Source organism: Notamacropus eugenii, chromosome 1 (assembly GCF_028372415.1).
Source record: "Notamacropus eugenii isolate mMacEug1 chromosome 1, mMacEug1.pri_v2, whole genome shotgun sequence".
Classification (NCBI taxonomy): Eukaryota; Metazoa; Chordata; class Mammalia; order Diprotodontia; family Macropodidae; genus Notamacropus; species Notamacropus eugenii.
Window position 1 is genome coordinate 334,428,429 of NC_092872.1, and position 24,235 is coordinate 334,452,663.

Sequence of the window (24,235 nt, forward strand, 5' to 3'; positions counted from 1 at the left end):
GACTTCTAACTAGTCAGTGTCAAATCTGAGTTGATATTTGAACACTAGTTTTCTTGACTCCAAGGACAATCAGTCCCCTCTCGACTACATTACACTTCCTCTCAGCCTGCTGCTATTGATTTTTTTAATTCAAGATGAGAAACATTTCTTTGAGGTTGTCAATAGATGTTTACTATGGTAGCCACAGAAGATATACATGTGTTGATGGAGTGATGGCTTATTTCACATATGCAGAAAATAATCTCACCATATAAGAAATAATAAAATAATTTAAGGATGTATACTTACAGTTAGTTTTAAATTCAGTATTATGTCTTGATTATTTTATTTCCTCTTCTCGGCTTACTTGAAAAAAGAACATAAAAAATGCCATTCTAGGTTAGTCTCAAGGATTGTCCAACTCTGAATTTTGTCACAGTGCCACCTGGTGATAATTTGTGGGATATCATAGGAATTCCTCACCAAAATGTCACCTCAGAAGGTTAATACATATACTTAAAATATCCCTAACTCTTTTTATTTCCTATTATGAATTTGTGTACCTGTGAGATTTTACCCTTCATATAGATTCCTAAGAATTGACAGTTCTGAAAGTCTCATGTATTGGGAAGATGACCTGAATACACTGATTCTGAGTCAAGGCCTTGAATTGTGACTAAGTTGAAAATGCCATGTATTGTCACAGTGGATCTGTGGCATTGATGGTCACTTAATAAGCTTTTTCAGGTAAAGGTCAAAGAGATCTTAAATGTTATCTAGTACAGCCCTTCCATGCTATGGAGAAGGAAACTGAGAGCCAGAGAGGCTAAGTGACTTGTTCATTGTCACACAGCTGCTAAGTAGGCAATCTGAAATCAAAATCCAGACTTTCTACCTTTAAATTCAGTGCTTTTTTACAAAGGTATTAAGGTCTCTTAATTTCCTTTAGGTCACTAAAATGGTCATAAATGCTTGAAATTTGCCCATGCCATGCCAATCACATTTAGAAATCAATGTGATTTCTTAATGTTATTGCTTTGTGGGAAATTTGATGTTCTTATCAATGTAAACATTTGTCAGGATGATAAAGTCTTAGTTGATATCCACTTCATTTATAATTCCCATGGTGAATTTTGGGTGCTTTTAAATAAAACATTTTTAGAGCATAAATTATTAAATAAACCTCACAAGTCTCATAAAAAGAGGTACCATTTTTAAAGCATATCTTTTGACAGTTCATCTTTTCATAATTGCTTTAGAAGTTGAAATCAGCCTCTGTAACTTAGCAAAGGGTTTTCTTTCCTTTTTTAAAAAGTAAGTTAACCTTTTCTGTTTCTATAATTGTCATTTTAGTAACAGATGACAGTGATCTTTTAAAATTATTTTAATAGATTCCATAGATGATAATACTTCCAGTATATTTGGTGAAGATGAGGCAGAAGATGAAGAACTAGAAGCAGCTGCAAATCATTTAAATAAAGACTTTTATAAAGAACTTCTTGATAGAAACAGATTGAGCAATGATGATGACGTAAGTTGTGGAAATGGAACCATAGACCCAGTTAAGCCACCAGCTTTAGAAACTTTACTTGGTCCTCTACCTACGGCAGCCAGTTTGGGAATCACTGAATCCATCAGAGAATGCATTTCACCAGAGAGCCGGGAGCCCAGTAAGTACCAGTGATAAACTATGGTCTTTTCTGAAATTGGCACTTTTAAAAATAGGGTGTGATCTTCCAAGTGTGACTGTTTTTCATTTTTTTCTAATCTCAGTGATAATTAACTACTTTGAAAAGAGGTGGTCTGTAGTGAGCATAACCATATAAATATTTTTTTATCAGAAGGAAATTTTGTCACATACAAGGATAAATTTGTGGAGGACAATAGAAAGATTAGAATTACCCTGCTCAGTATCAGCTTAAAACGTTTCTACTTTGTTGTGTTCTTTTTAGCACATTGCCCACCATTTATGGAAAATGGGACTGCTTTAGGGTTACTTTTGTAGGATGAATAGACATTTCCTGGGTAAGATGCAATCTAATATATGGAAAAAACACTTTTATTCTGGATGAAATTTCTAGGACTCTATCTTTGGGACTTGGAGTCATAGAGGCATGTATTTATAGGTAGACAAGGGCTTTACCCCGTGGTACTTTTTCTTCAGTGCTCATGATTTTTCTTTTGATTCATCTTCTTTTGGGTGTTCTTACAAAACATTATTTTATTAAATATGAATTTTCTTATCTTTTGTTTGTGTATCACCTACATTTCCCACCCTATTTGTTCCTAATAGCCTCCTCCAACAGAACTATCCTTTATAACCAAGTATAAAAAATGAAGAACAAAAAGTTCTGACAAGCTAACCAAGATGTTAAAAAGAAAGTCTGATATTATATGTAGTATGCCTATGATCCTCTACCTCTGCAAAGAAGCTAGTGGAGGTATCTCCTTTGGGAGCAACACTTGGACAGTATAATTTTACAGCATTAAATTTTTTTGTTGTTCTCTCTATTTACAGTATTGTAGTCCTTATTTTTATTATTTTCGTGGTCTCATTTCACTTTTTTAAAGTAAATATTTATTGATATCTGCTTGTTTTTATACATCACCAAAAAGTTTCCTCCCAACACCTCTTTCTTTCCCCCTCCTGGAGAGTTATTCCTTATAACAAATAATGTTTTTACAGAAAATATCAATAAAACATACACTGAAAAAGTCTAAAAATATGTGCACTGGACCATCACACCTGTGAACCTCCCACCTCTGCCAAGGAATAGGGTTGGAGTGTTTTGTCACTTCTTTGGTTACATATTTATTCTATGTAGTTTTGAATCATCAGCTTTTGACTGATTTAGTTCTTTTCATTTACATTGATCTGTGTATATTGTTTTCTTGGCTCAGCTTACTTCACTGTTTCAGGTCACATAAATCTTTCCACAGTTCTCTGTATTCATCACAATTGTCATTTCTGAAAGCATAGTAATATCCTGTTACATTACGTACTACAGTTTGTTTAGTCATTCCTCTGTAGAAAAGCATTTACTTTGTCTCCAGTTCTTTGCTATTATGAAATTATACCGTTATACTTAGCTGTATGTAGGGACTTTCTTCTTGTTATTGACCTCCTTGAATATATGCTTAAGAGTGAAATATTTGAGTTTAGTATGGGCATTTTGCTGATGTTCTCTTCATAATTCCAGATTGCTCTGTGGAATAGTTATACTTAGCATAGCTCCACTAACAATGCATTCTTGTGTCTATCTTTCCACAACCTCTCTAACATTCATTATTCATGTTTTTTGTCATCTTTGCCAGATTGCTAGATGTGAGATGAAACGTCAGGATTGTTTTTATTTTGAGTTCTTTTATTATTACTGATTTGGAATATGGTGGTTATTAGTTTATAATTTTAAAAAACAATATTATAAGTTAATGTTTGAGGCTGTGCATTATTTCTGTGCCACATCAATCACATCATATCAGTAGTGATTCACTTTTGGACAACTCTCATTTTTAAGACGTTTTCCTTCTTGTGAGTGTTAAGGTCCCTCTCTGGAATTTCTACTCACTGTTTTTGCAGCTAGGCTGAAAAAAATGGACCATCTACATGACAACCTTTCAGACGCTAGATAAGTTCTCACCCTTCCTCTCCATTTCTTCTCCCCTGAGCCTCCATAAAATAAGAGTTGTTTGGTTGGAAAATGTCTGAGGGTGAGGTGCTGAGGCTATAGATCTCAAAGAACGAGAACTGAGTTCTCCAACTTCAAACATTCTCTCTTCTCTGGACCAGTCACAGAATCTAAGTTTTTATTTTAACCATGCTCACAGTCATCATCTTTTCTATTCTATCTCTCACATTTAGTCAGTTGTCAAGTCTCTTCACATTTCTTGTATTTTTTCTACTTCTTTCTACTCATGTGACTACTTTCTTGGTTTAGGACCTTATTGCCTCTCACCTGGACTAGTTTCCCTTCTTCAAGTGTCTACCTTCTCTAACACATCCTACTCACACAATCTTCCTAAGAATTAGGTTTCACCAGGACTTTCAGTAGCTCCCTAATGCTTATGAGATGAAATGTAAGCTTTCCAGTCCTATATAAAACATTCCATAATCTTACTCTCAGGTACCTTGCAGTATCATTTCACATTATTCTTGTTTATCACAGATGCCTGAAAGTCTTTCAATTCATTAAATATCCATTTTTTTTATTCAGGATTATGCTCAACTTTTCTGAGTAAATTATTCTTAGTTACAAGCCCAGCTCTTCTGTTCTGCAAAATATGTTCCAAGCCATTTGGTCTTTTAATGTAAAAGCTGCTAGATCTTGTCTTAATCCTGACTGTAACTCCACAGTATTTAAGTTTTTGTTCCTTGTTTTTGCATTTTCTCCTTAACCTGGAAACTTCAAAGCTTGGTTACGATATTTCTGTGAGTTTTCATCTTGGGATCTCTTTTGGGAGGTAATTGATGGATTTTTTTTCTAGTTCTATTTTACCCTCTCAGTCTAGAACTTCAGGGCAGTTTTCTTTAATGATTTCTCTTTATTTTTTAATTTTTATTTCTCTCTACTTACATTTAAAAGCAATTTTTAGCATTTATTTTTAAAACTTTGAGTTCTAAATTCACTTCCTTCCTTGCCCTCCTTCCTTCCCCTCTATTGTGAAAGCAGGCAATTTGATATAAATTTTACATGTGTAGTCATGTAAAAATTTCCCTTATAGTCATGTTGTGAAAGAAAACATAGACCCAAAAAAAACATAAACAAAACCACAAGGAAAAGAAAGAATTAAAAAAAAGTATGTTTCAATCTGTATTCAGGCACTATCAGTTCTTTGTCTGGGGATGGACAGCATTTTTCACTGTAAGTCCTTCATAGTTATCTTGGGTCATTATATTGCTGACAATAACTAAGTCATTCAGAGCAGGTCATCTCATAATATTGTTGTTACTTTGTACGTACTGCATTTCACTTTGCATCAGCTCATGGAAGTCTTTCCAAGTTTTTCTGAGAGCATCTTGCTTATCTATTCTTAGAGTACTTTAGTATTGCATCATAATCACATACTACAGTTTGTTCAACCATTCCCCAGTTGATGGGCATCCACTCGATTTCCAGTTCTTTGACAACAGAAGAGAGATGCTATAAATATTTTTATACATAAAGGTCCTTTTCCTTTTTTGTTTTTTATCTCTTTTGAGATACAGACCTAGAAATGATATTGATAGGTCAAAGGGTATGTATGATTTTATAAGCCCTTTGGACAAAGTTCTAAACTGCTCTGTATGATTGAATCAGTTCACAACTCCACCAACAGTTCATTAATGTCACATTTTTTCCCACATCCCTTCCAACATTTGTCAATTTTCTTTTCTGTTATATTAACCAATCCAGTAGGTATGAGTAGTATCTCAAAATTGTTTTAATTTGAGAGGGTGGAGCTGTAATTTAAAATGGTGGAGTAGAAGCATGAACCTGCTTGAGCTCTCCCCAGACCCCATAAAATATCTTTAAAAAATGACTCCAAACAAGTTCTAGAGCAGCAGAAACAATAAAATGACAAAGTGAAACAGATTTCTAGCCTAAGACAACCTGGAAGGCAGACAGGAAGTGTCTATTGCACCAGACTTTGAGCAGAGCACAGCCCAGCATGGGCCACACCAGTGCCACATTGTGTGGACCACACCAGCGTGAGCTACACCAGCGCAGACAGGAGGCTTCAGGGTCGTGAATCACAGGCAGCTGCTGCGGTTTCCAGATTTCTCAACCCAGAAACGCCAAAGACAGCTTGAAAGGTCAGTGAGAAAGCTCTTTCACTTGGGTGAGAGGGGTACTTGGTCTGCCCCCAATTCCAGCCCCTGGGCAGTGGCAGCCCCTGCTACAGCAGCAGCCACTTCTGGAGCTCTTGGCCTACAGATGGTGGGGGAAATCAAGCATCTGATCTGCGTCTCAGTCCTGACTGGAACTCCTGGGATGAAAAGGAGCACTGGTGTCGTGGAGCTGCTGGTGACTGTGGAGAGGAATCCTGCTCACAGTTACAGGGCAGAAAAGAAGTGCTTGTGGTTGCTCACAGACCAGAGTGGAGGCCAGGAGAGGAGTAAACACCTCTCCTTTGACTGTGCCACTTTGGAGGAACTGAGAACTTATAGGTCCCTAGAGATATCTCAGAGAACAGCTGCACAAAACTTCTGAAGCCTGGGGTAGTATACCCTCCACTTGATAAAGGGCTCAAAAGTCAAGTAATTGACTGGGAAAATGCCCAGAAAGGAGGACAAAAAAGAGACTATAGGTTACATTCTTTTTTAAAAAGTTTTTAAATTTTTGACATAAATATTTTTAGTTTTAGAAGGTTACTTTCTTGGTGAAAAGGTATTTTCTTCCATCCTTTCAAATGAAGAAGATCAAAGCATATAACCCGGAAGAAGACAGCCTTGTCAAGTCTCTACATCCAAAGCCTCCAAAAAAAATATGAAATGATCTCAGAACATAGAAGAGCTCAAAAAGGATTTAGAAAGTCAAGTAAGAGAGAGGTGGAGGGAAAACTGGGAAGAGAAATGAGAGTGATGCAAGAAAATCATGAAAACGAGTCAACAGGTTGCTAAAGGAGACCCCAAAAAATGCTGAAGAAAATAACACATTTGAAAATAGACTAACTGGGACGAAACCAAGATGGTAGAGTAGAAGGATGGACCTGTAGAAGCTCTCCCCCCAAAGCCCATAAAATACCTGTAAAAAATGCTTTTAACAAATTCTAGAGCAGCAGAAGCCACAAAATGATAGCATGAAAGAGATTCCTAGCAAAAGACAGCAGGGAAGGCTGACAGGAAAGGTCCATCTCACCATTCCCTGGGCACAGTGCAGCCTACGGAGCATAGCCCACCCTTGGCCGAATGTTGTGGCTCAGGCAGGACTGGAGTGGGCTTCAGGGGGTTGAATCCCAGGTAGCAGCTGCAGTTCCCAGATCCCCACAAATGCCAAAGACAGCTTCAAAGGTCAGTGAGAAAATTCTTTCACCTAGGTGAGAAGGGAAGCGTGGTCCTGCCCTAGCCCCAGTCCCAGGCAGCTGCAGTGTCCATTTTCAGAGCCCTTGGCCTAAAGACCTTGGGGGAATCAAGCTACTTATCTGAATCTCGGCCCTGTGTGGCAGCCCTGGGATAAGGAGGAGCACTGGTGTGGTAGAGCTGGTGGAGGCTCTGGAGAGGGAATTTTGCTTGTAGATCCTGGGCGGAAAAGCTTGTGGTTGCTCCCAGACCAGAATGCAGGCCAGGAGAGAAGTAAACTCCTCTCCTTTGATGGTGCCACCTTGGAGGAACTGAGAACTTACAAGTTCCTAGAGTATACCCTCTTTTTGACAAAGGGCTCAAAAGTCAAGTAACTGACTGGGAAAATACCCAAAAAAGGGGGAAAAAAATAAGACTATAGAAGGTTACTTTCTTGGTGAACAGGTGTTTTCTTCCATCCTTTCAGATGAGGAAGAACAATGTATACCATCAGAGGAAGACATAAAAGTCAAGGCTTCTGCATCCAAAACCTCCAAAACAAATATGCAGTGGTCTCAGGACATGGAAGAGCTCAAAAGGGATTTTGAAAAAATCAAGTAAGAGAGGTGGAGAAAAAATTGGGAAGAGAAATGAGAGCGATGCAAGAAAATCATGAAAAGTGTCGATTGCTACAGGACACCCCAAAAAATGCTGAAGAAAATAACATTTTTAAAAATAGACTAACCCAAATGGCAAAAGAGGTCCAAAAAGCCAATGAGGAGATGAATGCTTTAAAAATCAGAATTAGCCAAATGGAAAAGGAGATTCAACAGCTCACTAAAGAAAATAGTTCTTTAAAAATTAGAATGGAGCAGATGAAAGCTAATGACTTTATGAGAAACCAAGAAATTACAAAACAAAACCAAAACAATGAAAAAATTGAGGACAGTGTGAAATATCTCATTGGCAAAACAACTGACCTGAAATATAGATCCAGGAGAGAGAAATTAAAAATTATGGGCTTACCTGAAAGCCATGATCAAAAAAAAAGAGCTTAGACATCATCTTTCATGAAATTATCAAGGAAAACTGCCCTGATATTCTAGAACCACAGGGTAAAATAAATATTGAAGGAATCCACTGATTACCTCCTGATAGAGATCCAAAAAGAAAAACTCCTAGGAATATTGTAGCCAAATTCCAGAGTTCTCAGATCAAGGAGAAAATATTGCAAGCAGTCAGAAAGAAACAATTTGAATATTGTGGAAATACAATCAGGATAACATAAGATCTAGCAGTTTTTACATTAAGGAATCAAAGGGCTTGGAATATTATATTCCAGAAGTCGAAGGAACTAGGATTAAAACCAAAAATCACCTACCCAGGAAAGCTGAGTATATTACTTCAGGGGGGAAAAATGGTCATTCAATGAAATAGAGGACTTTCAAGCATTCTTGATGAAAAGAACAGAGCTGAATAGAAAATTTGGCTTTCAAACACAAGAATCAAGAAAAGGTTAACAGGAAAGAGAAATCATAAGGGACTTACTAAAGTTGAACTGTTTACATTCCTACATGGAAAAATCATATTTGTAACTCTTGGAACTTTTTTCACTACTTGAGTAGTTGGAGGGATTATACACATATATGTAGACAGAGGGCACAAGGTGAGTTGGATAGGAAGGGATGACATCTAAAAAAGGGGGGGTGAGAGAGAAATATATTGGGAGGAGAAAGGGAGAAATGGAATAGGACAAATTATTTCTCATAAAAGAGGCAAGAAAAAGCTTTTTTCAATGGAAGGGAAAGGAGGGAGGTAAGAGGGAAAAAGTGAAACTTATTCTCATCACATTTGACTTAAGGATGGAACAACATGCACACTCAATTTGGTATGAAAAATCTATCTTATACTGCAGGAAAGTAGGTGAGAAGGGGATAAGTGGTGTGTGGGGGGATGATAGAAGGCAGGGTAAATGGGAGGAAGGAATAATTAGAAGTAAACCCTTTAGGGGAGGAACATGGTCAAAAAAGAGAATGGAATAAATGGAGGACAGGATAGGATGGAGGAAAATATAGTTAGTCTTTCACAACATGACTATTATGGAAGTCTTTTGCAAAACTGCACATGTATAGCCTATATTGAATTGCTTGCCTTCTCAATGGTGATGGGTGGGGAGGGAGGAAGGAAGAGAAGTTGGAGCTCAAAGTTTTAGGAATGAATGTTGAGAATTGTTTTGCATGCAACTGGGAAATAAGAAATACAGGTAATGGGCTATAGAAATCTATCTTGCCCTACAAGAAAAGAGAAGATAGGGATAAGGGAAGGGAGGGGTGTGATAGAAGGGAAGGAAATTGGGGGAAGGGGTAATCAGAATGTTTGCTCATTTTCCCAGCCTGTTACTTGACTTTTAACTGTTTGGTGAAGTAGGACTCTGTTTCCAGGGTGGAGGGTGCACCGCCCTAAGCTTCAGGAGTTTTATGTAGCTGTTTTCAGAGATACTTCTATGGACCTGTAAGTTTTCAGTTTTTCTAAGGCAGAATGATCAAAGGAGAGGTATTTACTCCTCTTCTGGTCTGTGAGTGACCATAAGCACTCTTTTTTGCCCTGGAACTGTGAGAAGGGTCCCTCCTCAACTGTGGCTACAAACTCTGCTGTGCTAGTGTTCCTCCTTGCCTTGGGATTATGACCAGGATTCCATAGGGTAATGCAAGAGAGTATTATACCCAGTGCCAGCCAAGAGTCCCCTGTATTTTCCTTCTGACCAATTGTTTGGCCCCCTTACCATCTGTGAACTGAGATCTCCAGGAATAGCTGCCACAGATTTTGTTGCACCCAAGGCTTGCTGCTGGCTTTTGCCTAGGCTTGGGGTCTCTCTACTGGCTTGTTGGACATGGCATGCATGTAGTAAATGCTCCATTCGGCTTCCTAAAGGACAGGTTGGATCATGTCACCACCATCACCTGCATTCTCCCTTTTAACAAGGCAAACAGTATTTATCTAGAACCAAGAGATAGAATTATCTGTAACAAAGAAATTCTAGAGGCTTTTCTAATGAAATCAGAAGTAAAATGCAAACATCCACTTCCAGCTTGATTAATTTCTTTAACCATTCCCTAACAATGGAAATCAACTTTGTTTCCAATTCTTTGCTATTGTAAAAAGTGCTACTATAATATTTTATTGTACATGGTTCCCTTGTTTCTGTCTTTGGCAACGTTAGGGCCTAGCTGTGATGTGGTATCTCTTCACTTAGGATTATATATTCTTAATAATAGTCAATGATATTCCACCACTCTGTTTTTATCTATTCTGAGCCTTCTGTATAAGGTCTGTACTTCTGGAGATAAGTTCCAATCATGAGTCTCATCACACCAAGTTTTAGTATCTATATAATTTCATACTTGCCTCCTTCAGTTAGGATCTCTAGTTCAAACTATTTATTACCTATACCTTGTGCATTTTAAAGTTCTCCTAAATAGATTTGTAAGATTCTAAGTAAATAAGATTTTCTAGTCCTCATTAGCTGCTTTTCGTTTATTTTGATCAAAGACAAAGAAGAGATTCAACAGCTGGAAAACGAGTGAAAAAAAGATAAAACAAAAGGATAGCTGTCAAAAGGAATACCAGGTTAAAATGCAAATTCATCTGTAAAAATCTTACAAAGAGGAAAGATAATCAACTGTGATCTTATGAAGCAGAGAGAAATAAGGAAGGCTTTCAAAACCAGTCCAAAGGAAGCTTGCCAACTTAGCAAATTTATCCCACGGGCATTTGAGGATGAAAAAATAAAGATGACTACAAAGAGAAGAAAAGTGGAAGAGATTTGCAAAAAATTATTGCAACAACCTTTTCTCTATCAAGAACTGAAACATCTATACTTAGACCCTAACAACATATTCTCTGAGGTGATTATAGTGGAAGTAGAAATGGTGCTGCAAAGAACCAAGATGGAAAAAGCAGCTGTATTGGATCAAGTATAGAGAGAGGAGATCTGTGCTAGATGTAATACAATGGTGATAATATTGAGGGTGGTAAAGTTTTCACAGAGCGTATTAACCAATGACTTTACTGTCTCACAAGTGATCGAAAGACAGAGCATTTAAGATTACATTGTGCTTGCCATCTCTTAATTATGAAAAAGGATTTTTTTGGTAAAAAAAAAATGCTTTAAAGCTGTCTTTTACAGCAAGATGTCTCCCGTTCATCTAAGAGGATCATTTAGGATTTCTTGAAAGATTAACAACAGAAACAACCATGTTGAATGACTGTCATGTAAGATATAAAACAAAGTGATAATATGCTTTCCAAAAATGTTTAACATTGTGATGGAGGGGATACTTCCAAGTTGAGGAAGAATTCCCTGTGATTGGTAAGATCTTTCAGATACTCCCATTTGTGAATGACACAGCATCAAATCCCAGGGTGGTACAGATTCTTAAAGCCAGTAATCATTCAAAGAAATTGATTATATAAAATTAATAGCCAGTCACACAGATAAAACCAATACAGCCAAAATAAAAATAAAAGATTGGGGCAATTACATAATGTGAAGATTTCACAATTTTTATGTTTAGTTGTGGCTTTTCAATTGTTGCTTTTCTATTTTTTTTTTTGTATGCCCAATTCATTGATTTGTTCTTTTGTTTATTTGTTAAAAATGCTTAGAGCTGCATCCCAGAGTTTTGGTATGGTGTTTCATTGTTGCCCTTAGGGGGAGGATAAAATTGTTGTTTCTTTTATCCATTTATCTAAATGTTCTTTATGAGTACATTATTTAAGTTTGAATCCATTTTTCTAATGCCCTTAATTTGATTATAATTTTTATCACATTGTGATTGGCAAAAGATGTTTTTGATTCATTTTTCCCCCTACACTTCTACGTAAGGGTTTTATGCTCTAACTCATGGTCTTAAACTATCTGTTTTGCCAGAACTGTGGATTGTAAAGGCTGATTAGACTGCATGACATTAATCATTTAATTTCATTAGGGGATTGAACTAAGATAAGCTAAATGCACTATGACCCACTTTTGGGAGACTTTTATATATAGTGATGAAAGACTATTTCCTTTACTTATCTAAGTCAACATCAGGAAGGCAGGGACAGCCTTTTGGATTTGACAAATAGTTTATTTCCGCTTGAAGTGTGTGCATTTCTATGAGTAAGTACATATATATCCTTGCTGGATATTGGTATATCTTGGTTGAATATTTGCTTATATTTAGTAAAATGTTTTTGTTATATTTTTTTAAAAGGCAGTTAGATGTTTCAGTAGATAAAATACTGGACCTGGAGTCAGGCAGGAATCCCTGAGTTTAAATCTTACTTCAGACCTTTCTAGTTGTGTACGCTTCTGGGCTAGTCACTCAATCTTGCTATGCTTCAATTAAAATGGGGATATTGGGGGTGGAACCAAGATGGAAGAGTAGAAAGATGGACCTGCTGTAGCTTTCACCCCATAGCCCATAAAGTACCTATAAAAAACTACTCTAAACAAATTCTAGAGCAGCAGAAGCCACAAAATGACAGAATGAAAGAGATTTCCAGCCCAAGACAGCCTAGAAGGCCAACAGGAAAAGTCTATCAAACCAGGCTCAGAGTAGAGCGGAGCGCAGCCCAGCCCAGCCTTGACTGTGAGGCACAGCACGGACAGGACTGGAGCAGGCTTCAGGGTGCGGAATCACGGGTAGGAACTGTGGTTCCCAGATTTCTCAAACCACAAATGCCAAAGACATCTTCAAAGGTCAGTACAAAAGCTCTTTTACCTGGGTGGCAGGGGAGTGCAGTCTGGCCCCAGCAGCAGCATCTGCTTTTGGAGTTCTTGGCCTAAATACCCTGGGGAATCAAGCAGCTGATCTGGGACTCAGTTCTGAGTGGCAGTCCTGGGGTGAGGAGGAGTGCTGATGTGGTGGAGCTGATGGTGGCTATGGAGAGGGAATCCTACTCGCAGATCCTGGGCAGAAAAGAGTGCTTGTGGTTACTCACAAATAAGAGCACAAAACCTTGATTGTGCCACCTTGGAGGAACTGAGAACTTACAGATCTCTAGAGTATACCCTCCACTTGACAAAGGACTCAAAAGTCAAGTAACTGGCTGGGAAAATGCCCCCAAAAAAGGGAAAAAAATAAGACTATAGAAGGCTACTTTCTTGGTGAACAGATATTTTCTTCCATCCTTTCAGATGAGGAAGAGCAAAGCATACCGTCACAGGAAGGCATAAAAGTCAAGGCTTCTACATCCAAAACCTTAGAAAAAAAATGTGAAATGGTCTCAGGCCATAGAAGAGCTTAAGAAGGATTTTGAAAATCAAGAGAGGTGGAGGAAAAATTGGGAAGAGAAATGAAGAGTGATGCATGAAAATAATGAAAAACGAATCAACAGATTGCTAAAGGAGACTCCAAAAAATGCTGAAGAAATAACATGACTAATTCAAGTGGCAAAAGAGGTCCAAAAAGCCAATGAGGAGAAGAATGTGTTACAAAGCAGAATGAGCCAAATAGAAAAGGAGCTTCAAAAGGTCACTGAAGAAAATAGTTCTTTAAAAATTAGAATGGAGGAGATGGAACCTAATGACTTTAAGAAAAACCAAGAAATTATAAAACAAAACCAAAAGAATGAAAAAAATAGAAGACAATGTGAAATATCTCATTGGAAAAACAACTGACCTGGAAAATAGATCCAGGAGAGATAATTTAAAAATTATTGGTCTACCTGAAAACCTTGTTCAAAAAAAGAGCTTAGACATCATCTTCCAAGAAATTATCAAAGAAAGCTGCCTTGATATTCTAGACCCAGAGAGTAAAATAGAAATGGAAGGAATTCACTGATCACCTCCTGAAAGAGATCCCAAAAGGAAAACTCCTAGGAATGTTGTAGCCAAATTCAACATTCCCAGGTCATGGAGAAAATATTATAAACAGTCATAAAGAAACAATTCAAGTATTGTGGAAATACAATCAGTATAACACGAGATTTAGCACCTTCTACACTAAGGGATTGAAGGGCTTGGAATATGATATTCCAGAAGTCAAAGAAGATAGGATTAAAACCAAGAATCACCTCCCCAGCAAAACTGAGTATAATACTTTGGGAGAAAAAATGGAATTTCAATGAAATAGAGGACTTCTAAGCGTTCTTGTTGTGAAAACCAGAGCTGAATAGAAAATTTGACTTTAAAATGCAGGAATCCAGAGACACATGAAAAGGTAAACAGAAAAGAGAAGCCTTAAGGAACTCATTAAAGTTGAACTGTTTACATTCCTACATGGAAAGATGTTGTTTGTAACTCATGAGACGTTTTTCAGTATTATATTCATATGTATATTATATATACTATATTTACATGTAGATGTGTATGTAAATATGTGTAGGTATGTATATATACATGGGTGTGTGTGTGTATGCACATGTCAGGGGACGAGCACAGGGTGAGCCGAATATGAAGGGAGATTACCTAAAAAAAATAAAATTTACTGTCGAGTGGAATGTACTAGGAGTAAGAGAAAGGGAGAGGTAGAATGTAGCAAATCATCTCACGTAAAATAGGGAAGTACTTTTACAATGGAGGGGAAGAGGGGGGAGATGAAAGGAAATAATTGAGCCTTACTCTCATGGGATTTGGCTTAAAGAGGGAATAACACACACTCAATTGGATATGGAAATCTATTTTACCCTGCAGGAAGGCAAAGGGGAAGAGGATAGGAGAGGGAAGATAGTAGAAGGAACAGAAAATCGGGGAGAGGGATAATCAGAAGAAAACACTAGTTTGTGGTCAAGGGAGAGAGTGGAACAAATGTATGGCAGGATACGACAGAGGGAAATGTAGTTAGTCTTTTACAACATAACTATTATGGAAGTGCTCTGCATTGTTTCACATGTATGACCTATATTCAATTGCTTGTTTTCTCAATGAAGGTGGGTGGGGAGGAAGGGATAGAATGTGGAACTGCAAGCTTTAAAAATGAATGTTAAAAATTGTTTTAACATGCAACTGGAAATTAAGCTATACAGGCAATGGAGTACAGAAATCTATTTTACCCTACAGGAAAATAGAGGGGAAAGGGGATGGAAGAAGGGTGGGTAATAGAAGGGAGGACAGACTGGAGGAAGGGGTGGATGGGGTGCATGCTGTACTCAGGTGGGGGTGGGGAGAGAAGGGGAGAAAATTTTGAATTCAAATTCTTGTGGAAGTGAATGTTAAAAAGTAAAAAATAAATAAATTACATATTTAAAAAAATAAAAAATAAATAAAATGGAGATATTGGTAACTCCTAACTTCCAAGGTTGTTGTATGGACAAATGAGACAATATTTGTAAAGCACTTTACAAACTTTAAAGCACTATATAAATGCTAGATTTTATTATTATCATTACTAAAAATTATTTGCCTCCGCTTCATTCTCAGTGAATTTGCATTTTGGGCCATTTTGTTCTAAGACAGGTGGCATACACTTCTAAAAAAATGCATATATTCTTTTCATTTTCCATGAAGTAACCACCTGAGAACTATCATATCTAACATTTATTCTCTTAACTTCTTTCTTAGGTATTTGTTCTGTTTTGGTTTTCTGGTTGAATTTGTCTAGACCTGACAGCTTTGAGGACTCTATTACAATTTTGCTGTCTATTTCTCACTGTAATTTAATTAACTTTTCTTTTTAAGTACTTAGATGCTATATCATTTGGTGCATCTATATTGAATACTGGTAGTATTTTATGATCTATGGTGCCCCATTTTTTCTCTCATTTTAGCTCTTTTTAGTGTTATCTTGTCTGTCTTTAATGTTATCCTGTCTGAGTATGAAGATTGCCACTCCTTAAGCAATTACTTGGGTAAATTCTGTTCTAGCCTCTCATTTTGACTCTGTGTCTAATCTTTGTTTCAAGTGAGTTTCTCTGTAAACAATATTGTTGAATTTTGCTTTCTTCCTTTGTTTTATTTGTTAGCTTAGCCATTCATGTCAGGGCTTTGATTGTTGTTTTCTTCTCCAGTATTTCCTCTAAGATTTTTTTCTTCACATTCCTGCCTACTGTCTTGCTTACAAAAAATAGGTGGGAAAAGAATGTGATCAGCGTTAGTAATCTCTAAATGAAACAGTCTGATTGTGCTCCTTTACATTTCCTGTGTTTACCTAGCCCACATACAGATGGCCATTTCTTCTTTGTACTCTGCCCTTTGAAGTTGAAGTTTGTTTTGTTTATGACTTCCATCTCTCTTAAAAATCCCTGTCCCTGCTTGTTTCCCTATAGAATTTAATGTATTTCTATACCAAACTCTGTGTAACCATCTTTTGCTACGTTCAAATAAGAGTTTCATATGAAGTTCAGATAAACCTGTTTCATGGGATGGCCACATTCTCTACCCACTTCTTCCTGTCTATATGTGCTTCTTTTTGTTATACACCCCAATTATAAGAAGTATTGTTTCCCTTTTCTCTAGTTTCTTCCCTAGTCAGTTCTAGTTTTTTTCCTTTTTATCTTTGTCTTTTCTGTCTCAAAATGAGATTGACAGAACGAAGTTGCTAAAGATAGGTTCCTGGCTGTATTTAATTCCATCTTTGACCCTTGAAGACTGATATTCTGAAGACAACTCTTGTCTCTTTTCTCTCTTTTAGCATGTAAGCTCTTCATCATCATTCTCCCCAATTGCTCAGATGTATTTGCCTTTCTGAGTTTCTCTTCTGTTCTTTGCCTTTAAAAGATTCTGGTCTTTTGAATAAATGAATGAATGAAATAGCATTTACTAAGTGCTTACTTGTGATAAATGTTAGAAACAGTAACTAAAAAAAAAAAAGCTTCACTGGCCCCCGCTCTCAGGCAGCTCCCACTTTGGTCTGATAGAAAGCATATAAAAGGGTTCAACACTGAGGCAAATTAGTTACTTCATCAGGTTAGATGACAGTGCTATGGATCTGTAGAGGGTAGCGGCAAGGCCATTCGTAAGGCCTGGATAGGAGGGGAGGCTGTGGCAGGCAAGATGTCAAGTTCTGAGGGTCTTCTCACTGGAAAGAATTGAGTTGTTTTATCCAGGTCATGTGAGCAGACACATCTCAGACTTGTTCTGGGATATCCTGGGGCCAGGGAAAGAGGTGAGGAGGTAATGCTTCAAAATCTTTGAAAATCAGAATCAGCTGAAATAACTTTGTTAGTCATTATTGTTATGTTCTGTTTATTAGAGGCCTATATTTTCCTCTCTAGTTTTCTTAGTTTTTCAGGGAGAGTTAGTTTTAGGCCTTTTTCTTTTTGAACAATCACATTCCAAGATTTCCTCTCTCATATTCTACATAGCACTGTTTTGTGTTTTATGGTTTTGGCTCCTTAGCACTTTAATTATTTCTTTCTGATTGTTTGAAGTATTTTTTCTTTAACCTGGTAACTCTGGGTTTTGGCTGCAATATGACTGGCTGATTTTAATACGGGATTCCTTTTAGGCAGCGATCAGTGCCTAATTTTTATTTTCATGTTATAACCTGGGCAACTTTACATTTGAAATGTATCATTTTTTTAATACCGTTTGCTACTGTATTTCCTGTCTCTCTGCTACCATTTGTAACACCAATGCAATGCCCACAGCAGCTGCTGTGGCTATGCCTGCTTATTTCCAGGGTAAATTTGCAAAATATAAATTCTCTTCCTCAAAGACGAAACAAAATACATATTCAGATGCCAGAAAGCCAATTCTACTGTAGTAACAAAGAGGTTTGTACGCATTACCAATAAAGGGAGCACCGCCATCCCCAAGCCTTGCCTCCATTAAGCCTCCCCACAAACAAGCTCTTCTAGGCAAAATTCCACCCTCTTTCACTCAAGCTAGCTGCTGTGCTTCAGCTCTGCCTCAGCTTTGCCCTTCCTGCTCTACCCCTTGGCAAGCTCCTCCCACCATGGGCTTTATGTGATTCCAGCTGTGAGTTCAAAGCAGGTCACATGGGCCTTTTAAGGGGCAGGGAAAATCCAAATTTCCTTATCATTACACCATTGCTGCAGAAGTAAAAGACAACATCTAGGATTGAGGGCCAATTTCATTGTTCCGTGGTTGCCATGACCAAAATAAAATTCATGATTTAGTGACCAAACTATGGTTTGGTAATATATGGTAATGTAATATAAAAAATGGTAATATACCTCTCCATAGTAAGCTAGATTGATCCCCAGGGAAACATGTTTGTTCTTCTTATTTTTATGGGAGTGATCCCTAAATCCGATGTCTTATATACTCATCCCATTAACGAAGTTCATAATTAGTCAAAAGCCAGGAGACCTAACATTTAGAAAATGGTGTGGTGTATAATTGAAACAACTTAATTCTAAACTATTTTTAAAAGCTAATTGCCTTTCAGAATGGTAAGTTGAAAATGGAAATTATATCAGTAATGATTATAATAATTTTTTAAGTTTAACCAGTGTAAACTAATTTAGCACATAGAGAACAACAAAAAAAAAAACACAGAAAGTGCCTTGGTCAGCAGATATGATATAGGACTTAACTGCCAAGCAGGGAAATGGTTGCAAAAAGCAACACTAGTAAATTTGTTAAATCTTACAAAGTAGAAAGATGGACAATATGTATATAAAGCAGAGAAAAGCAATGGAAAAGAATTCTAGTTTATTATTTTTTAAATTTTCTCAGGTACCTTTATTCTTTTTAAAATTTGGTTTTGTTTTATTTTCAGTTCTCAAAATCTCCCTCTCCCTCTTCCTTCCTTACCCACTGAGAAGGCAAAATAAAAAAATAAAATAAAACTTGTTACAAATATGTATAGACATAAAAAACAAATTCCTGCATCCTTACCAACATTTATCATTTTCCTTTTCTGTCATATTAGCCATTCTGATAAGGTGAGGTAGTACCTCAGAGTTGTTTTAATTTGCATTTCCCTAATCAATAATGATTTAGAACATTTTTTCATATGACTTTAGATAGCTTTGGTTTCTTCATCTGAAAACCATCTAATCATGTTCTTTAATGATTTGTCAGTTGGGGGATGACTTGTATTCTTATCAATTTGACTCAGTTCTTTTTGTATTTGAGAAATGAGGCCTTTATCAGAGATCTTGGCTGTCAAAATTTTTTCTTAGCTTTCTGCTTTCCTATTAATCTTATTTACTTTGGATTTGTTTGTACAAAACTTTTTTAATTTAATATAATCAAAATTATCCATTTTGTGTTTCATAATGCTCTCTATATCTTGTTTGATCATAAATTCTTCCCTTCTCCGTAGATCTAACAGGTAAACTATTCCATGTTATGCTAATTTGCTTGTGGTATCATCCTTCATGTCTAAATCATGTGCCCATTTGGACCTTATCTTGGCATATGGTGTAAGACATTGGTTGATACCTAGTTTCTGCCAGACTGTTTTCCAGGCAGGTTTTCTCAGATAGTGAGTTCTTATCCCAGAAGCTGGGGTTTTTAGGTTTATCAAAAACTAGATTACTATGGTCATTTACTACTGTGTGTTTTGTACCTAATCTATTCCAGGTAGCCAGTACCAGACAGTTTTGATGTTTACCACTTTATAATACAGTTTGAGATCTGATGTGGTTAGGCTATCATCCTTTGCACTTTCTTCTTTTCATTAAAAAAGGCCAAGGTCTCCCATTGCATCCTGGACTGTTTCCAGTCATCCTGATGAATATCTGGTCACTGGATCCAGATGGCTCAGGAGGAGAAAGTAAGTCTGGTGACCTTGCACAGCCCTCCCTCACTCAAAACAAAGTCAAGTGCAAGTCATGTCATCATTTCTCTGATGTCATGGTTTTTGAAAATGAAAAATGAACACAAATCTTTTTTTTAAGGGGATATTAATTTCAGGGAGTCCAGTGATGTTTGACCTGTCTAATCTTGACCTGTTTTCCAGGTATTCTTTTTTTATAGTAGATGCCTTATCTATTATTTTAATTTTTCTTCCTTTTGACTTTAGGAACCACGGGGGTTCCCATAAGTTGGAAAATGACTTACTAAATTAGGCTATCTGAATGTAATAAAATCTGATTATGCCCTAATAAATTATGGAGGGAATGGTAGACTTGTATGAATTAATGCAGAATGAAGTGAGCAGAACAAGAAAATTTTAACAATAATATTGTAAAAGGAAACAATTTTCAAAGACTCTGATCTACACCATAATGAACAATAATCATCTGCAATTCCAAAAAACTCATAATGAAGCATTCCATGTACCTTGTGATGGGAGAAGATAATTGTGATAAACTATGTAAAATAAGGTACCATATGATATAAATAATACTATATAGATATATAAAATTGAGTTGTTTTTGAATTTGTTTTCCTTAAGGATTGAGGGACAGGTGAGAGAGAAGGAAAAAAAATGCTTACATTTTGAAAAAAAAAGTTCTTTAATTTTTAAAACAAAACTATTCTCATGCAACTGTGAAGCATTTGAACCAGTGATTATGCATCTTCTATGATCCTACTGCCTTCCAGTTTTGCAGAGAAGCTAGAGTTTTAGTAACCTCCCTTGATATAGTTGCCCTAACATTATATTAATGGTGTACAAGCTTTCTGTTTCTTGTTTAGTGCAACTTGTGTTTTCATTGTGTTGAATTTCATGCAACCATATAAATGACAGAATTTTTCCACATATATTCCTTTTTTCTGAATTTTTTGCAACCTATTTCCTTAGCAGCTTATGTAGTTTTAAAAATAGTTAACAATTTTTAATTTAGTTCTTTTTTATTGCTTTGATTCATGTATATTAAAAAAATGCTTTGACTCTTGTATATAAAAAGTGTAAGGATTTTGACTTTTGCTTATTAAAGGAATCTTAAATTTCCCTTTCCCTCCCCAGAGTCGGTTCTTCATGTTTATTTTTTGTTAACTTTATTTGTGCAATATAGTTTTCTACTATACTTACTAGCTAAATATCTACTGATTCTTCTGGTGCCTTTCCACTTTAATAATTCTCTCAAGTCAATTTTGCTGTGATGGTGGTTGATACTTGTGTGTAGTTATTCACTTTTTCCTTCCTCCTTTGTTGTAGAAGTCCTGAAACATTTTTATATGTTTTGTCAAATACTGTGGGTGAATGCCATTTGCTTTTAAAAGTTACTCTGTCTTGTTGTGATTAGAGTGCTAATTGCTTTTACTCTGTTATACATGAAGACAGCTTTCCAAGTTTCCATTCTGTGTATGTGCCTATATCCTTTTCGTAATCATTTGAGAAATCAGCACTGTTTTTGTAAAATTCTTTTTTTGTTTTTAGGTGTAATTTCTGGAGTTTTCATTAAAGATTTTCAGTGACCTCAAGGTCTTTAACTTTTTCCTCTTTAGATTTTTAGCAGTTCTTCAGTTTAATCCCTTGTTTTGTCTGGTCTAGTCTTATGGGTGAATGAAAGTTATGGGGTTTTTGCTATTGTTTTTCCTTTTAATTTTTATTGCTCTGTACCGGTAGTAATACATTGTGACTTGTAGTTGAGAGTACCATTAAAATAAAGCTATATGAAGTCCACATTCATAATTGATAAGATGTTGCCCATTGTTTTATGATAAAACACTGGAGCATAATGAAAATATTCATGTCTTCAGTTCATTTCATGTACATTCATATTTTGCCTAATTTAGTGGTAATTGCCATCTACACTAAAACATTTCCGGCGTGTAGGGTCCAGTTTTTTGTTTGTTCCCTTGTTTTTTACCTTCTTGTAATATGAGAATATGAAGTACTACCGCTAGCTCCCATGTCTTCTTCCACCATAATTTTGAATGGAGTCACTCTTGCAACCCTTTGCTACCTCATCTCTTTCTTAGATACTTAGGAGAAGTTTTATCATGCTGGTCATCATCAACAAATCAGTGTTATCTCCAGACATCAGTTGGACTGCTTTTCAAAGTTCCTGTCAATTCTTCATAATTGCTGTACTGGTCTTAGTTAAAATACTACTCATAATACTCTTTTAGATTTATTCATTAAATGCCTATGATTACTACAGTGATAATTTTTCACCAATAAAGTTCCAAATTAAAATTTGCATTTTGTAATTGTACTTTAAGTGCATAAATTTCATTCTGTCTATAATTATGAAATCTCTAAATATAAAATTATAAAACTAAAATGTTTGTTAATATTTTATGTTAGATCTTTTATAAGAATTAAAAGAAACAATCCAGTAGTACTTCATGTGCTTGCTATTATCTGTAAGACTTAATAAATTAACTTATTTTACAAATTTTATTGAATATAAATAACATTTTTAATGAAATATGTTACAACTTGAAAGACATTTAACATAATCTTACATGAACTTAATTTTGATGTTGGATTTTTTTTTCCATCAAGGTTTGATACCAAATACAGTCTTTAATCTGATTCCACATTGAGTTTGTTTCTGTATTTTTTATATAAAATAGGAATAAAGTGAAAATGTCCATAAATGCATATATACACAAGCATATATATATATATATATATATATGTATATATATATATATATATATATATATATATATATATATATATATATATATATATATATATACCTATGTATGTATGGTATGTATGTATAGTGGAAAATAGTAAAAGTATTTTATAAGTCCTTTTGCTGAGAGATGGCATTTATATTTTATTTTATTTTTGCCAATAGGCAAAAAAGAAAAGCTTAGTTACAAAATATCTACTGTTGGCAGTTGACAACCACTTTATTCAATGATAAATACACTAAAAAGTTCAAATGTACACATTGCTTCATTTTTAACACTGCTTATAAATTAAAAAACTTTTATAAGGAAATAATCTTTTTAAATGTGACTTTCTTCCCTTTTACTACTGGCACACATTCTCACAGAAACTCTAATGAATGACTGACTGATGTTGCGAACTAGTTTATTTGCAAAGCTATAAGACTACTTTCTTATTATTAATATAAGTAGTGAAAAACAACCATAATGCTGCAATGAGAGTAATACTGCAAATAAAGTTTGTTTCTGCAGAACACTTGTTATGATCCATGATGGTCTCAAAATTGCTTATAATGTGTATGCTCAGGGATCATGTTTTTCAAACTGGTCCCATTACTTCTTGGAAAATAGAGAGAGAAGAAATGGGAGCAATATTAGATTTTATATTCTTGGGCTCAAAGATCACTGCAGACAGTGATTAAAAGCCACTTGCTCCTTGGAAGGAAAGCTATGGCAAACTAAAAAGCAGAGACAAGTTTGGTATGGTCAAAAAGCTATAAATTTTCCAGTAGCAATGTATGGTTGTGGGAGCTGGATTGTAAGGAAGTTTGAGCACTGCAAAACTGACACTTTTGAATTATGGTGCTGGACAAGGCTTTTGAGAGTCCCTTGGACAGCTAGGAGATTAAATCAGATTAAATACTTAAAGAAATTTATTCAGACTATTCACTGGAGGGTCAAATACTGAAGCTTAAGCTTAAATACTTTTGGCCACATAATGAAAAAACAGGACTTACTTCAAAAAGACTATGATGTTGGGAAAGATTGAAGGAAAAAGGAAAAGGGAACAGTAAAAGATGAGTTGATAGAGTGATGGAAACATTAAACATGAACTTGGACAGTGGAGCATAGAAGAGCCTGGTATGCTATTGAGTCATGAGGAATCATACACAACTGAATATCACAACAAAAATGTTCATAACATCTTGATGTTATGATAATGAGCTACAATTACAGGGTAATAGGAGACCAAGGGAGCTACTTTGGTATAGTGTATAGAAGGTAAATGAGAGAATGTGCACCCTTCTGACCATCCATTTAGAACTGGTTTGTGCTGCACTGTCAAACCCTTGTGGTGGTTTGGAAACAATATGATCTTAGGTTGCAAAACTGCAATCATGTGTTGCACTTATAAGACAACAGGTTTTGATGAAATTGTCTTCTACCCACACTAAATGTACCAGGGGCAACTTCCTTGTTGTACCAAGTATGGGAGGTGTCATTCATACTTTGCTGATTCATTTCTCTCATTTGAAGAGGGGGAAAATGAATTGGAAGGTAGTACCTAGAAATAGTTCCCATGCTTCTCCATCAAATGACCCTTTAATCACTGGATGGAATCATTGATGAAAATATTGGCCTAGTCATAAAGGTCAATACTAGGCTAGCCTTTGAAAACAGGTAGTATAATTGTCTTAATGGTGACATCCAGGAATCATTTGGAAGGAACTAAGAAATGCATTTTTCATTTTCACTTTTCAGTTCAGTGTTATAGATCAGAGGTGCTAAACTCCAGCAGAGGAACCAAATTAAAATGTATTTGGGAAATGTTTAACAAAATAAATAAAAATAGTACAACATAG

The 24,235-nt window shown here is 35.9% G+C and overlaps 1 protein-coding gene across 2 annotated transcripts in view; it reads left to right on the forward strand.

Annotated features, from left to right (window-relative positions):
• The window catches only part of BRF1 (BRF1 general transcription factor IIIB subunit), a 166,747-nt gene that overhangs the window by 98,783 nt on the left and 43,729 nt on the right, over window positions 1-24,235 (forward strand). For both annotated transcript variants that reach the window (XR_011971825.1, XM_072629827.1), the window contains exon 11: window positions 1,371-1,649. Coding sequence is in view for 1 of the 2 variants with exons in the window: in XM_072629827.1 (XP_072485928.1) it covers window positions 1,371-1,649 (279 nt within the window). In the remaining variant the exon portion in view is untranslated. The remainder of the gene's footprint in view (window positions 1-1,370; window positions 1,650-24,235) is intronic.